Source organism: Eubalaena glacialis, chromosome 9 (genome assembly GCF_028564815.1).
Source record: "Eubalaena glacialis isolate mEubGla1 chromosome 9, mEubGla1.1.hap2.+ XY, whole genome shotgun sequence".
Lineage (NCBI taxonomy): Eukaryota > Metazoa > Chordata > Mammalia > Artiodactyla > Balaenidae > Eubalaena > Eubalaena glacialis.
In genome coordinates this window covers 48,718,002-48,734,410 of record NC_083724.1, presented here as the reverse complement: position 1 = coordinate 48,734,410, position 16,409 = coordinate 48,718,002, and the positions used below count along the sequence as shown (strand labels likewise).

The following is a 16,409-nucleotide window of genomic DNA, read 5'->3' as shown; positions in this document are numbered from 1 at the left end:
TTTTGTCTCTGACTTTTATCCTTAAATAGGTAGTGAACATTTTTTAGCTTTTAATTACTTTTTCTTTCCTTTTGTGTTTTTCATTATAAAAAAAGTAAATATAGTAACATTTTAAAAAAGTGTATTACTGTCTCCTTTGTTAGTAAACATGGTTCGTAGCAGTAACCTGTGCTTATTTTTGAGCACAGTTTCCACTAAAATGATTAGTTGTGGTATATGCATGGTCAAGATTGATTATTTCTGGGAATTGTATTCCATGGAGCAATGAAAAGAAGGCAAAACCACCATTATTTTAACATCTCTGGAGTTCGCTTGGTAATGAACTCACAAAATATTCAAAACGTAGCTATTTTCAGGGGAAATTAGGTAAAATTTATATTTAGGTGAATTTCAAGTTTTTCCTTTCTACACATTTTGCAAGAAAAAAATACTCAGGAGTGATTAAATAATTTACAGCTATTTTTAAAGATGTTTCAAGATACTGCACAAGTTTTATTACAACTTGGAATGTATATCTCTTATCATTAAAATAATGTCTAAACCATTTCATGCTTAAGATCAAGATTCTTTGGCTAGACGAATGTGATGTATTTAGGTGAAAAAAAGAGGCTGAAACTCAATTACTTTCAGATCTTCTCTCACTGTACTCCCCATGAAGACATAAAGCCTAGGTTAAGAGATTTGAAATTGAAGATGCACAAAGATCTCACTTCTGTGACAGAGAAACTGGAAGGCTGTAAACGTCTAAAAATGTATATAATTTACCTTTTCACAAACATTTCACGTTTATAAAAAGGAAACGTGTCATTTGAAAAATGTGTATGTGTGTGTATCTCCTTATAAGATAGGTATATTTATACTCAGAGCTACTAGCCTAATACAACCTGTTTTTCTGAGTGGATTTAAATTTGAAAAGAGCATAATTGCTTTCAGCAAAAAAATTCCTTCTCTTCTCAACCACATTGAAGGATATTGGAAGACCCCCCTCTCTAGGCAGTAGTACTTTGATCTGGTCAAGAGTTCTCAAGTGGTAATGTGCATAAGAATTTCTTGAAGAGTTTGTTAACAGACGGATTCTTGGAACCCATCCCCAAGACTCTGATTATGTAAATAATGGGTGGAGGCCAGAGATCTGCATTTTAATAAGCTATGCAGGTGTTTGAGCCAGTGATAAAAGTCGCTGTTTTGAGGATTAGATGTGCTAGAAAATGTAGAATCTGGTATCTTTTAACTCTAGATTCCAAAACAGGATATCCCATTTTTGAGCCTATTTTACATGTAAATTTTAACATTAACAGTTCTACAAATACAGTTTTATCCCCAAATTAGCAATTTGAATACTTAAGGATTAGTTTACCCCAGGAGTCCCTGTTATAAAACAACATATTCATAGAAATGAATTTCTTTGAAGCCTCAGAGGAACCTAACCAAAACAGACTTTCTTTAAAATTATTTAAAAAAAAGAAATTGAAGCCAAAAAACACTGAAATTTTTCCTAGTCCATTTGTATTATTAGAATTTTGTGTGTATTCTAATGGCATAAAATTTTAATCTAATTTTTATTGCAAAGTAATTAAGTAAAGCTTTTTGGAAAGTCAAAACACAAAACATACCAAATTATTTAACAAAAAATTTTCATAATTATTTCCACTTCGATTGTGAAGTTTTTTTTAAAAATTCGGATTCATTTTTCCTAGTCAAGTCTCTTACGTGCAGTAAAATGTACCCTTTGTAGTGTACAGTGTTAAAAAAACAAAATTCAACTGAGTGAATTTTAGAGATCTTATTGACTTTATCCAATTTAACAGATGGAAAGGAGCTCTGAGGAACTGTAGAAAATGAAAGACTTGTAGGCAGAAGGGTGTGGGAACAAGAAAGTCACACTAGACAAAAAAGCAGGTTGGTTACTGCAGGGTCACTTTCCTTTAGGGGGTGGCAAGGGCCTATCAGGCAGAGTACTTAGCTTATGCTGATTAGATGAGTCCTGATTGGTTTAAAATTCCATTTCTGGGAAAGCCAAAACTGAAATTGTCTCAATTCGGTGATTTGGGGCTTAGCTTAAGTGACTCTATTTTGGGGCCTGTTGTTTTGTTTTTAACGACAGTTTTGTAAGTTTTGACAAATGAATACAGTTGTGAGGCAAACACCACAATTAAGATATAGGACAGTTCTATTACCCACAAACATTCCTTTATGCCACTTCGTAGTTCCTCCTACCTCACTCCCAGTCCCTGGCAAACACTGATCTGTTTTCTTTCCCCATACTTTTACCTTATTGCAGAATGTCATATTTATGGAGTCATACAGTATATGGTCTTTTGAGGCTGACTTCTTTAACATAGTGGAGTTGAGATTCATCTGCACTGTTGTGTGGATCAGTGGTTAGGTCTCTTTTATTGCTGAGTAGTATTCAATCAGGATGTATCACTGACTGTTCATCCATTCACCGGTTGATAGACATTTAGCTTTGCTAGTTTTTGGTGATTGTGAACTATGCTGCCATAAACATTTCATGTGCAGAGTTTTGTGTGAATGTATGGTGAAGATTTGTTTAATTTATCAGGATTTATTGATCATGGTTTTGTTGTAGTTAAGAAATCTTTGCCTAAGGTCACAAATATTTTTTCCTTTGTTTTCCTCTAGAAGTTATGTAATTCTTGGTTTTATATTGGGTTTATGATCCATTTCCTGTTAATTTTATGGATATCCAACTGTTCCATGGTTATTTGTTGAAAAGTCTGTACTTTCTCCATTGAATTCCCTTTGTGTACTGTGTTGAAAATCAGTTGATCTATGTGGAAGAGTCTATTCTGTCCCGTTGATGTATGTATCTATCTTTCACCAATACAACACTACCTTCCTTGATTACTACAGCTTTAAGATAAGTCTTGAAATCCAGTCTTAAGAAAGTCTTCCAACCTTGTTTTTCTTTTTCAAAATAGTTTTGGCTAATATATTTACTTTGCTTTTTCTTATAACTTTTAGAATCAGCTTGTCAATTTTCTTTCTTTTTTTTGAATTTTATTTATTTTTTTATACAGCAGGTTCTTATTAGTTATCCATTTAAAATTTATTTATTTATTATTTATGGGTGTGTTGGGTCTTCGTTTCTGTGCGAGGGCTTTCTCTAGTTGCGGCAAGCGGGGGCCACTCTTCATCGTGGTGCGCGGGCCCCTCACCATCGCGGCCCCTCCCGTTGTGGAGCACAGGCTTCAGACGCACAGGCTCAGCAACTGTGGCCCACGGGCCCAGTCGCTCCGCGGCACATGGGATCCTCCCAGACCGGGGCTCGAACCCGTGTCCCCTGCATTGGCAGGCAGACTCTCAACCACTGCGCCACCAGGGAAGCCCTAGTTATCCATTTTATACATATTAGTGTATATATGTCAATCCCAATCTCCCAATTCATCCCACCACCCCCCCCCCCGCCACTTTCCCCCCTTGGTGTCCATACGTTTGTTCTCTACATCAGTGTCTCAATTTCTGCCCTGCAAACCAGTTCATCTATAGCATGTGTCTAGGTTCCACATATATGCGTTAATATATGATATACGTTTTTCTTGTTCTTCTCTTTCTGACTTACTTCACTCTGTATGACTAGATCCATCCATTTTTTGTTCTAGTTCCGTAAAAAATTCCGTTGGTAATTTGATAGGGATTGCACTGAATCTGTAGATTGCTTTGGGTAGTATAGTCATTTTCACAATATTGATTGTTCCAATCCAAGAACATGGTATATCTCTGCATCTGTTGGTATCATCTTTAATTTCTTTCATCAGTGTCTTATAATTTTCTGCATACAGGTCTTTTGTCTCCTTAGGTAGACTTATTCCTAGGTATTTTATTCTTTTTGTTGCAGTGGTAAATGGGAGTGTTTCCTTAATTTTGCTTTCAGATTTTTCATCATTAGTGTATAGGAATGCAAGAGATTTCTGTGCATTAATTTTGTATCCTGCTACTTTACCAAATTCATTGATTAGCTCTAGTAGTTTTCTGGTAGCATCTTTAGGATTCTCTATGTATAGTATCATGTCACCTGCAAACAGTGACAGTTTTACTTCTTCTTTTCCAGTTTGGATTCCTTTTATTTCTTTTTCTTCTTTGATTGCTGTGGCTAAAACTTCCAAAACTATGTTGAATAATAGTGGTGAGAGTGGACAACCTTGTCTTGTTCCTGATCTTAGAGGAAATGGTTTCAGTTTTTCACCATTGAGAATGATGTTGGCTGTGGGTTTGTCATATATGGCCTTCATTATGTTGAGGTAAGTTCCCTCTATGCCTACTTTCTGGAGGGTTGTTATCATAAATGGGTGTTGAATTTTGTCGAAAGCTTTCTTTGCATCTACTCAGATGATCCTATGGTTTTTCTTCTTCAGTTTGTTAATATGGTGTATCACATTGATTGACTTGAGTATATTGAAGAATCCTTGCATCCCTGGGATAAATCCCACTTGATCATGGTGTATGATCCTTTTAATGTGTGGTTGAATTCTGTTTACTAGTATTTTGTTGAGGATTTTTGCATCTATATTCATGAGTGATATTGGCCTGTAATTTTCTTTCATTGTAGTATCTTTGTCTGGTTTTGGTATCAGGGTGATGGTGGCCTCATAGAATGAGTTTGGGAGTGTTCCTTTCTCTGCAATATTTTGGAAGAGTTTGAGAAGGATGGGTGTTAGCTCTTCTCTAAATGGTTGATAGAATTCACCTGTGAATCCATCTGGTCCTGGGCTTTTGTTTGTTGGAAGATTTTTAATCACAGTTTCAATTTCATTACTTGTGATTGGTCTGTTCATATTTCCTATTTCTTCCTGGTTCAGTCTTGGAAGGTTATACCTTTCTAAGAATTTGTCCATTTCTTCCAGGTTGTCCATTTTATTGGCATAGAGTTGCTTGTAGTAGTCTCTTAAGATGCTTTGTATTTCTGCGGTGTCTGTTGTAACTTCTCCTTTCATTTCTAATGTTATTGATTTGAGTCCTCTCCCTCTTTTTCTTGATGAGTCTGGCTAATGGTTTATCAATTTTGTTTATCTTCTCAAAGAACCAGCTTTTAGTTTTATTGATCCTTGCTATTGTTTTCTTTTTTTCTGTTTCATGTATTTCTGCTCTGACCTTTATGATTTCTTTCCTCTACTAACTTTGAGTTTTGTTTGTTCTTCTTTCTCTAGTTCCTTTAGGTATAAGATTAGATTGTTTATTTGAGATGTTTGTTGTTTCTTGAGGAAGGATTGTATTGCTATAAACTTCCCTCTTAGAACTGCTTTTGCTGCATCCCATAGGTTTTGGATTGTCGTGTTTTCATTATCATTTGTCTCTAAGTATTTTTTGATGCCTTCTTTGATTTCTTCAGTGATCTCTTGGTTATTTAGTAACGTATTGTTTATCCTCCATGTGTTTGTGCTTTTTACTTTTTTTCCCCCTGTAATTGATTTCTAATCTCATAGCATTGTGGTCAGAAAAGATGCCTGATATGATTTCAATTTTCTTATATTTATGGAGGCTTGATTTGTGACCCAATATGTGATCTATCCTGGAGAATGTTCCGTGCGCACTTGAGAAGAAAGTGTAATCTGCTGTTTTTGGATGGAATGTCCTATGAATATCAATTAAATCTCTCTGGTCTCCTGTGTCATTTAAAGCTTGTGTTTCCTTATTAATTTTCTGTTTGGATGAACTGTCCATTGGTGTAAGTGAGGTGTTAAAGTCCCCCACTATTATTGTGTCACTGTCAATTTCCTCTTTTATAGCGGTTAGCAGTTGCCTTATGTATTGAGGAGCTCCTATGTTGGGTGCATGTATATTTATACTTGTTATATTTTCTTTTTGGATTGATCCCTTGATCATTACACAGTGTCCTTCCTTGTCTCTTGTAACATTCTTTATTTTAAAGTCTATTTTATCTGATATGAGTATTGCTACTCCAGCTTTCTTTTGATTTCCATTTGCATGAATATCTTTTTCCATCCCCTCACTTTCAGTCTGTATGTGTCCCTAGGTCTAAAGTGGGTCTCTTGTAGACAGCATATGTACGGTTCTTGTTTTTGTATCCATTCAGCGAGCCTGTGTCTTTTGGTTGGAGCATTTAATCCATTCACGTTTAAGGTAATTATTGATATGTATGTTCCTATGTAGTTTCTTCCCTTTATCACTTTAAATATGTCATGCCACTCCCTTCTGGCTTGTAGAATTTCTGCTGAGAAATCAGCTGTTAACCATATGGGAGTTCCCTTGTGTGTTATTTGTCATTTTTCCCTCGCTGCTTTCAATAATTTTTCTTTGTCTTTAATTTTTGCCAGTTTGATTACTGTGTGTCTCGGCATGTTTCTCCTTGGGTTTATCCTGCCTGGGACTCTCTGTGCTTCCTGGACTTGGGTGTCTATTTCCTTTCCCATGTTAGGGAAGTTTTAGACTATAATCTCTTCATATATTTTCTCGGGTCCTTTCTCTCTCTGTCTTCTCCTTCTGGGACCCCTATAATGCGAATGTTGTTGCGTTTAATGTTGTTCCAGAGGTCTCTTAGGCTGTCTTCATTTTTTTTCATTCTTTTTTCTTTTTTCTGTTCCACAGCCTTGAATTCCACCATTCTGTCTTCCAGGTCACTTATCCGTTCTTCTGCCTCGGTTATTCTGCTATTGATTCCTTCTAGTGTATTTTTCATTTCAGTTATTGTATTGTTCATCTCTGTTTGTTCTTTAATTGTTCTAGGTCTTCGTTAAACATTTCTTGCATCTTCTCGATCTTTGCCTGCATTCTTTTTCCTAGGTCCTGGATCATCTTCACTATCATTATTCTGAATTCCTTTTCTGGAAGGTTGCCTATCTCCACTTCATTTAGTTGTTTTTCTGGGGTTTTATCTTGTTCCTTCATCTGGTACATAGCCCTCTGCCTTTTCATCTTGTCTATCTTTCTTGAATGTAGTTTTTGTTCCACAAGCTGCAGGATTGTAGTTCTTCTCGCTTCTGGTGCACAGTGCCTGCCATGCGGCGTCGATGTCGGTGTAGAGGTTCTTCTTGGAGGGCTTGCCCGAGCTGACGCCGTAGCCCGAGTAGTCGTAGGAGAAGATGTTGCAGTTGATGCGTGAGCCAAGGCCGATGTAGAAGCTGCACATCTGGCCCAGGTCCACGGCGTTGCCATGGAGAAGAGCAGCATGTAGTGGCTGGAGGGTGCACAGCGCACAAACATGCAGCCGAGCCCCAATTTTATTTCTAACACTTTTTTTGTGTGTATTCTGTGATATTTTCTACATAGACAATGAATTTTTCAAAAAATGAAGACATGGGAATTCCCTGGCGGTGCAGTGGTTAGGAGTTGGCGCTTTCATTGCCATGGACTGAGTTCAATCCCTGGTCAAGGAACTAAGATCCCGCAAGCCGTGCGGTGGGGGAAAAAAAAAAAAAAGATAAAAAATGAAGACAGTTTTATGTCTTGCTTTCCAGTCTGTATGACTTTTATTTCTATTTTGGCTTTATTGTACTGCCTAGGGCCTTCAGTATGTTTTTGAAAAGGAGTGATGAGGGCAGATATTCTTACCCTGTTCCTGATCTTATGGGGAACATACACAGTCTTTTATCATTAAGTATGATATTAGCTGTAGATTCTTTGTAGATGCATTTTACTGGGTTGAGGAAGTTTCTTTCAATTCATAGTTTGCTGAGAGTTTATATCATGAATAGATGTTAAATTTTGTCAAATAACTATTTCTGCATCTATTTAGATGATCATATAGTTTTTCTTCCTTAGAACATTGATTTGATGAGTTACATTTATTGATTTTAATATTGAATCAGCTTTTCATGTCCCTAGATAAACTCCACTTGATCATGATGTGTAACCTTTTTACATATTGCTAGATTTGATTTGCTAACATTTTGTTACATTTTCTTGCATGTGTTCATTACCAATACTCGTTTGTAATTTTGTCTTTTTTTTTTTTTTCAATTAATTTATTTTTGGCTGTGTTGGGTCTTTGTTTCTGTGCAAGGGCTTTCTGTAGTTGCGGCAAGTGGGGGCCACTCTTCATCATGGTGCGCGGGCCTCTCACTATCGCGGCCTCTCTTGTTGCGGAGCACAAGCTGCAGACGCACAGGCTCAGTAGTTGTGGCTCACGGGCCTAGTTGCTCCACGGCATGTGGGATCTTCCCAGACCAGGGTTCGAACGTGTGTCCCCTGCATTGGCAGGCAGATTCTCAACCACTGTGCCACCAGGGAAGCCCTAATTTTGTCTTTTTTTTATCTTGATGTTAGGGCCTCATCAAATGAGTTGGGAACTGTTTCTTTCTATTTTATTTTCTGGAAAGATTTGTGTAAAATTAGTATTATCTCTTAAATGTTTGGTAGAATTCACCAATTCTAAAAACCATTTGGGCCTGGAGTTTTATTTGTTGGAGAATTTTTAACCATAATTAAAATTTTCTTTAATGGGTAGAGGAGTTTTTAGATTATCTATTTCATCTTAAGCAAGTTTTTATGCTGTGTCTTTCCAGAAATTTGTCCATTTCAATGAAGTGGTTGGATTTATAGGCATAGAGTTTTTAGTATATTTTTCTTATTATTCTTTAATATCTGTTGCATCTCTAGTATTGTTCCCTCTTTCTTTCCTGAAATTAGTTATTTGTGGTCTCTCTTTTTTTATCTTGATCAGTCTGGCTATATGTTTATGAATTACATTAATCTTTGCAAAGAGCCTGCTTTGGATTTTATTGGTTTTCTCTTTTTCTGTTTTTCAATTTCATCGATTTCTGTTCACATTGGTATTGCTTCCTCCCTTTTGTTTACTTTGAGTTTAATTTACTCTTCTTTTTCTTCTTTCTTAAGATGGACGTTTAGATAGTTCTTTTTGCTTAATATAAGCATTTAATTATATAAATTTCCCAAGAACGCCTTTAGCTCCATTCCATAAATTTTGGTGCTGTGGTTTCATTATCATTCAATCGAAGTATTCTAATTGCCTTTGTGACTTCCTCTTTAACCTGTAGGTTATTTAGAAGTGTTTTGCTTAATTTTTGTATATTTGGGCATTTTCCAGATATTTTTCTGTTACTGATTTCTGGTTAATTTCATTGTGGTAAGAGAACATACTTTATATAAATTTTAGGTTTTTGTTTTTAATTTGTTAAGGTTGGTTTTATAGCTCAGAATATGGTTTATCTTAGATTCTGTTCCATGTGTGCTTGAAGAGAATATATTGCTCTTGTTGGGTGGAGTGTTCTGTAAATGTCAGTTTGATTGATAGGCTTCTATCGATCGGGTGTTCTATATCTTTACTGATTTTTGTCTGCTTGTTGCTTCACTTACAGAGAGAGAAGTGTTGAAGTCCCCAGTTGTAATTGTGGATTTGTCTATTTCTGTTTTTAGTTCAATGCTTTTGCATCATTTATTTCAACACACTGTGTTTTGGTGCATAAACATTTAGGATTATTTCATGCTTTTGGAAAATTGATTCCTTCATTGTCATGTAATATCCTTTCTTAAACCTGACAGTTTTCTTTGCTTTGAAGTCTATATCAATAATAATGTAGCTTTCTTCTGATTAGTGTTTGCATTTTTTTTTTTCCTGCCCTTCTCCTTTTAACTCTGTACAGGCATATCTCAGAGATATTGTGGGTTTGATCCCAGGGCACCTCAGTAAAGCAAATACTGCAGTAAAGTGAGTCACATGAATTTTTTGGTTTTCCAGTGCATGTAGAACTTATGCTTACACTATATTGAGTCTATTAAGTATGGAATAGCATTATGTTTTAAAAAATCAATGTACATACCTTATTTTTAAAATATTGCTAGAAAATGCTAACCATCATCTGAGCCTTCAGCAAGTTGTAATCTTTTTGCGATAGTAACATCAAAGATTACTCATCACAGATCACCGTAACAAATAGAGTAATAATTTAAAAATTTGAAATATTGCAAGAATAACCAAAATGTGACACAGAGACACAAAGTGAGCAAATGTTGTTGGAAAAAATGACAACGATAGACTTGATTAACACAGGGTTGCCACAAGCCTTCAATTTGTTTAAAAAAGAAAAAAAAAAGCAATATCTGTAAAGTACAATAAAATGAGGTATGCCTGTTTATGTTTAAAGTGGATTTCTCGTATCTTTCACTCCATGTCTTTCTTATTTCTAATATATTTCCATTTGGCTTTTTAAAAATATCTTTATTAAGATCACATACTATACCGTTCATCCATTTGAAGTGTACAGTTTAGCAGCTTTTAGTATTATATATCACAGAGTTTTGCAAACACATCAATTTTTGAACATTTTCATCATCTCAGAAAGAAACCTCATACCCATTAGGAGCCAATCTCCATTTCTCCCCCAAACATTCCCCCATCCCTTGCTTTCTCTTTCTATAGATTTACCTATTTTGGACATTTCATATAAACAGAATCATATAACATGTAGTCTTCTATGACCTTCTTTCACTTAGCATATTTTTTTCAACCATGTTATAACATTTATCAGTGCTTAATTCTTTTTTACTAATAAGTAATACTCCGTTGTATGGCTATATATTCTTATTTACCCATTCATCAATTGATGGACATTTGGATTATTCCTACTTTTTTGGCTGTTACAAATAATGCTGCTATGAACATTGATGTACAAGTTTTTGTGTGCATATGTGTTTTCAATTCTCTTGGGTATGTATCTAGAAGTAGAGTTTCTGGGTTAGGTGATACTTCTGTATTTATAACCTTTTGAGGAACTGCCAAATTGTTTTCAAAAGTGACCATACCTTTTTACTTCCCACCAGCAATATGAGGCTTCCAATTTCTCCACATCCTTACCAACACTTGTTATTGCCCTTCTTTTTGATACTAGTCATTCTAGTCGGTATCTGGTGGTTCCTTATTGTGGTTTTGATTTGCATTTCCCTGATGACTAAAGACGTTGAGGATCTTTTCATGTGCTTATTGGCCATTTGTATATCTTTTTTGGGAAAATGTCTATTCAGATTCTTTGTTTATTTGTAATTGAGTTATTTGTCTTTTTATTATTGAGTTATAGGAGTTTTTAGTATATTCTAGATGCCAGTTCCTTATCAGATATGATTTCCAAGTATTTTCTCCCATTCAGCAGGGTTTTGTTTTCACTTTCTTGATAATGCCCCTTGATGCACAAAAATTTTTAATTTTTTGAAAATTGAGATATAATTGACATATAACATTATGTTAGTTTCAAGTATACAACATAATGATCTGATATTTGTATACATTGCAAAATGATCACCACAATAAGTCCAGTTAACATGTGTCACCATACATAGTCACAAAATTTTTTTTCTTGTGATGAGAACTTTTAAGATTTACTTTCTTAGCAACTTTCAAATATGCAATACAGAATTATTAACCATAGTTACCATGATGTACATTACATCCCGATGACTTATTTATTTTATAACTCAAAGTTTGTACCTTTTGACTCCCTTCACCCATTTTGCCCACCCCCTACCCCTTGCCTTTGACAACCACCAATCTGTTCTCTGTATCCATGAGCTAGGTATTTTATTTATTCATTCATTCATTCATTCAAGATTTTACATATAAGTGAGATTATATGGAATTTGCCTTTCTCTGTCTGACTTATTTCCCTTAGCATAATGCCCTCAAGGTCCATCCATGTTGTCACAAATGGCAAGATTTTCTTCTTTTTTTAAGGTTGAATAATATTCCATTGTGTGTGTGTGTGTGTGTGTATGTATATATTACATTTTCTTTATTCATCCGTAAGTGGACACTTGGGTTGTTTCCATTTCTTTTCCATTGCAAATAATGCTGCAGTGAACATGGGGATGCATATATCTTTTCAAGTTAGTGTTTTTGTTTTCTTTGGAATAATACCCAGAAGTAGAATTGCTGGATCAAATGGTAGTTCCGTTTTTAATTTTTTGATTAACCTCTATAATGTTTCCCATAGTGGCTGCACTGATTTACATTCCCACTAACAGTGCATAAAGTTTCCTTTTTTCCCACATTCTCGCCAACACTTGTTATTTCTTGTCTTTTTGATAATAGCCATTCTGACAGGTGTGAAGTGATATCTCATTGTGGTTTAGATTTGAATTTCCCTGATTATTAGTGATGTTGAGCATCTTTTTATGTACCTGTTGGCCATCTGTATGTCTTCTTTGCAAAAATGTCTATTCAGATCCTTTGCCCATTATTTATTTATTTATTTATTTATTTATTTATTTATTTATTTTTGGCTGTGTTGGGTCTTCGTTTCTGTGCGAGGGCTTTCTCTAGTTGCGGCAAGTGGGGGGCCACTCTTCATCACGGTGCGCAGGCCTCTCACTGTCGCGGCCTCTCTTGTTGTGGAGCACAGGCTCCAGACGCGCAAGCTCAGTAGTTGTGGCTCACGGGCCCAGTCACTCCGCGGCATGTGGGATCCTCCCAGACCAGGGCTCGAACCCGTGTCCCCTGCATTGGCAGGCAGATTCTCAACCACTGCGCCACCAGAGAAGCCCCTTTGCCCATTTTTTAATCAGATTTTTTTTTTTTTTTTTTGCCTTTGGGATATATGTGTTCTTTGTATATTTGAGTTATTAACCCCTTAACAGATACATAACTTGCAAATATTTTCTCTCATTCTGTAGGTTGCCTTTTCATTTTGTTGGCGTTTTCCTTTGTTGTGAAGAAGCTTTTTAGTATGTTATAGTCCCACTTATTATTTTTTATTTTTTTGACTTTATTTCCAAAATGATATCCAAAAAATTGCCAAGACTGATGTCAAGAGCTTACTGCCAGTTTTCTTCTAGGAGTTTTATGGTTTTAGGTCATACATTCAAGTCTTTAACCCATTTTGAGTTAATTTTTTTGTATGGTATAAGATAGTGGTCTAGTTCCATTCTTTTGCATGTGGCTGTCCAGTTTTTCCAATACCATTTATTGAAGAGACTGTTCTTTCCTTATTGTATATTCTTGGCTCCTTTTTATAAATTAATTGACCATATATGAATGGGTTTATTTCTGGGCTCTCTATTCTGTTCCATCTATCTATGTGTCTATTTTTATGCCAGTACCACCCTGTTTTGTTTACTGTGGCTTTGTAATATAGTTTGAAATCAGGAAGTGTGATGCCGCTACCTTTGTTCTTCTTTCTCAAGATTGCTTTGCTATTTGGGGCCTTTTGTGGTTCCATACAAATTTAGGATTGTTTGTTTTATTTCTGTGAAAAATGCCACTGAAATTTTGATAAGGATTGAATTGAATCTATAGGTTGCTTTTGGTAGTATGGCCTTTTAAACAATATTATATGGATACATATGGAGTATTCTAACCAAAAGCAACAAAATACCCACTCTTCTCAAGTGTCCATGGAACATTCTCCAGGATATATTTTATGTTAACCCACAAAACAGTTCTGAGAGGGAAGTTCCTAGCAATAAATGCTTACGTCAAGAAACAAAAAAAATCTTAAACAACCTAACTTTGTTCCTAAAGGAACTAGAAAAATAGATGAAGTCCAAAGTTAGTAGAAGGAAGGAAATAACAAAGATCAGATTGGAAATAATTGAAACAGGAACTGAAAAGACAACAGGCAAGATCAATGAATCTCAGAACTGGTTATTTGTAAAGATAAACAAAATTGTCAGACCTTTAGCTAGAATCACCAAGAAAAAAAGAGAGAACGCAAATAAATCAAAGCAGAAATGAAAGAGGAGACATTGCAACAGATACCACAGAAATACAAAGGATTTTAAGAGACTACTATGGACAATTGTATGCCAACACATTTGACAACCTATAAGAAATGGGTAAATTCCTAGAAACATACACCCTACAAAGACTGAATCATGAAGAAGTAAAAATCTGAAAGTTCAATTACTAGTAAGGAGATTGAATTAGCAATCAAAAATCTCCCAACAAACAAAAGTCCAGGACCAGACAGCTTCACTGGTAAATTCTACCAAACATTCAAAGAAGAACTAATACCAATCCTTCTCAAACTCTTCCAAAAAAAAAAAACTAATACCAATCCTTCTCAGACTCTTCAAGAGGAGGGAATGCTTCCAAACTCATTTTATGAGGCCAGCATTACTCTGCTACCAAACCAGACAGGGATGCCACAAGGAAAGAAAATTACAGGCCATTATCCCTGTTGAACATAGATGCAAAAATCCTCAACAAAATATTAGTAAACTGAATTCAACAATACATCAAAAAGACCATTCACCATGATCAAGTGGTGTTTATTTCAGGCATGCAAGGATGGTTCAATTTCCTCAAATCAATCAATATGATACAGCACATTAATAAAATGAAGGATAAAAATCATATGACCATCTCAATAGATGCAGAAAAAGCATTTGACAACAATGATATGATAAAAACTCTCAACAAAGTGGGTATAGAGGGAAAATTTCTCAATGTAATAAAGGCCATATATGATAAATCCACAGCTAACATTATACTCAGTGGTGAAAACTGAAAGCTTTCCTTCTAAGATCAGGAACAATACAAGGATGCCCACTGTTGCCACTTTTATTCAACATAGTGTTGGAAGTCCTAGCCAGAGCAATCAGGTAAGGAAAAGAAATAAAAGGAATCCAAATTGAAAAGGAAGAAGTAAAACTGTTAATATTTGCAGATGACATTTTTTAAAAGCTTTAAGAAAGTAGATAAATGTCTACTATTATTCTGAGCTGTACACTGTTCTCTAGAAATGCTATATAATTAATCTAAAGTAACATATGAGAGTAATATCTGAGATTGAGGCTTATGAGCTATACACTTAGCCACACACCCCCTTATTTCATTAAATAAATCTTAGATAATGAGTAAAAATTAAGATTTTCTTTTCTACTTTTAGTGTTAAATGTTTACAAAAGACAGTGAAGGAGTCTTATCACATAATGTGTAGACCATGTGCCTGTGATCTTGAAGTCTGTGCCAAATGTGGAAAGAGAGAAGATGTTGTTATTCCGTGAGTATTTCTTTTTATGTTTGGGATTTACTCTTTTAATTAATATGTGAATTTTTTTTTTAAGGAAACATTCAGTAGCTCTGAGAGTCTTAAGATGCAGAATATCACACTAATGTAGACGTTGTTCTACCCAACAGGAAGAACATCTTAATTAATTGTTAAATGTTTCTATCATTATAATAAAAGTGAAACATCATTTTTAGAAAGTTAAAATATTTATGAGGTTCACATTTATTACACATTACAAAAGAATTACTCATTATATAACTTCTTTTCTTTAATGGACATCATGTGTTAATTTCTTTGATCATACTTTATTGACAACTGTATTATAATTGGTTGGCTCTTGAGTTAAGTTAACCTTCAAGAATCTTTTCCTCTTTATTTATTTCAATAGGCTCCTGTTAATCAAGAAATGTAGTATAAAAGTCTTTTCAATCTACACAGTTAAACAATGAAATCCTGAGAAATAAAGTTTTTTTCTTCCATCTTTAGGTTTAATAAAGAACCAGAAAAGACAGAAAATGTTGAAAATAATCTACGTTCCAGCCACAGAAGAAGCAGAAGAAATGAAGAAAGTGATGTTGATTTAGATTTTGATATTGATTTAGATGACACAGAAGAAGACAATCAAATGGATTGATGTAACTATATTAAAAGACAGTTTGAAAGCATGAAATTCTGAACAACTTTGATTTTGAGGGTTTAAAAAAAAAATACTGTGGAATCCGAGTAAGGACATTGGAAAAACCTATAGAAAATACATGGACAATGTGAATTGTGTATGATATTTGAATAGTGATAAAGCTTTCATCCAGAGTTTTCTTATAATACATTTTTAAGTAGCATATGCTAGTATATCTGCCAAAATGAGTATTGGAGTATCGTATTGCAGTTCATGGGAATTATTTAGAAGAATATACTATCTAGTATCAAATTAAGCAAGATTCAGAATTGATGGTTGTATAGAAACTATCTCATGGAAAAATCAGATGACATTATTATGTTGCTAGCCTCAAAAATTGGTCCTCAGGAGGTACCTTTTGATAGATTGATTTCAGGTTAATGTCCCACATAACAAAAGCCCTCTTGCTTACGCTTGCTTGTTGTAAAGCAAAAAGTTTATTGTTTTTTAATAATAATGTTTAACAAGTATATAGCAGTTTTTCTTTGAAAGTGTTTTTATGTATCTTATCACATGATTTTTACCTTTTTTCACTTATGAAATTTACATACAGAAAAAAATGCATAAAATCTATATGTATAGTTTAACACGTAATTATAAAGAAAAATCATACATTTATCACCCACGTGAATAAAATACTCCTAAACAATATAACTTAGCTTTGTCTGATTTTTGAACTTTTTTCTATCTTTTTGTTTTGAAAAATCTCAAACCTAAAGAAAAGTAGCAGTGTAGTACAATGAACCTTTTTATGCTCTTCACTTAGATTCACAATTGTTAACATTTTGCCACAT

The 16,409-nt window shown here is 34.7% G+C and overlaps 1 protein-coding gene across 1 annotated transcript in view; it reads left to right on the top strand.

Moving 5' to 3' along the window:
• C9H9orf85 (chromosome 9 C9orf85 homolog) overlaps positions 1–16,121 on the top strand; it is a 57,415-nt gene extending 41,294 nt beyond the window's left edge. The window contains exons 3-4 of the mRNA XM_061201190.1: positions 14,817–14,930; positions 15,426–16,121. Of these exons, the coding sequence (XP_061057173.1) occupies positions 14,817–14,930; positions 15,426–15,573 (262 nt within the window). The 3' untranslated portion in view covers positions 15,574–16,121. The remainder of the gene's footprint in view (positions 1–14,816; positions 14,931–15,425) is intronic.
• Positions 16,122–16,409: the final 288 nt, after the last annotated feature.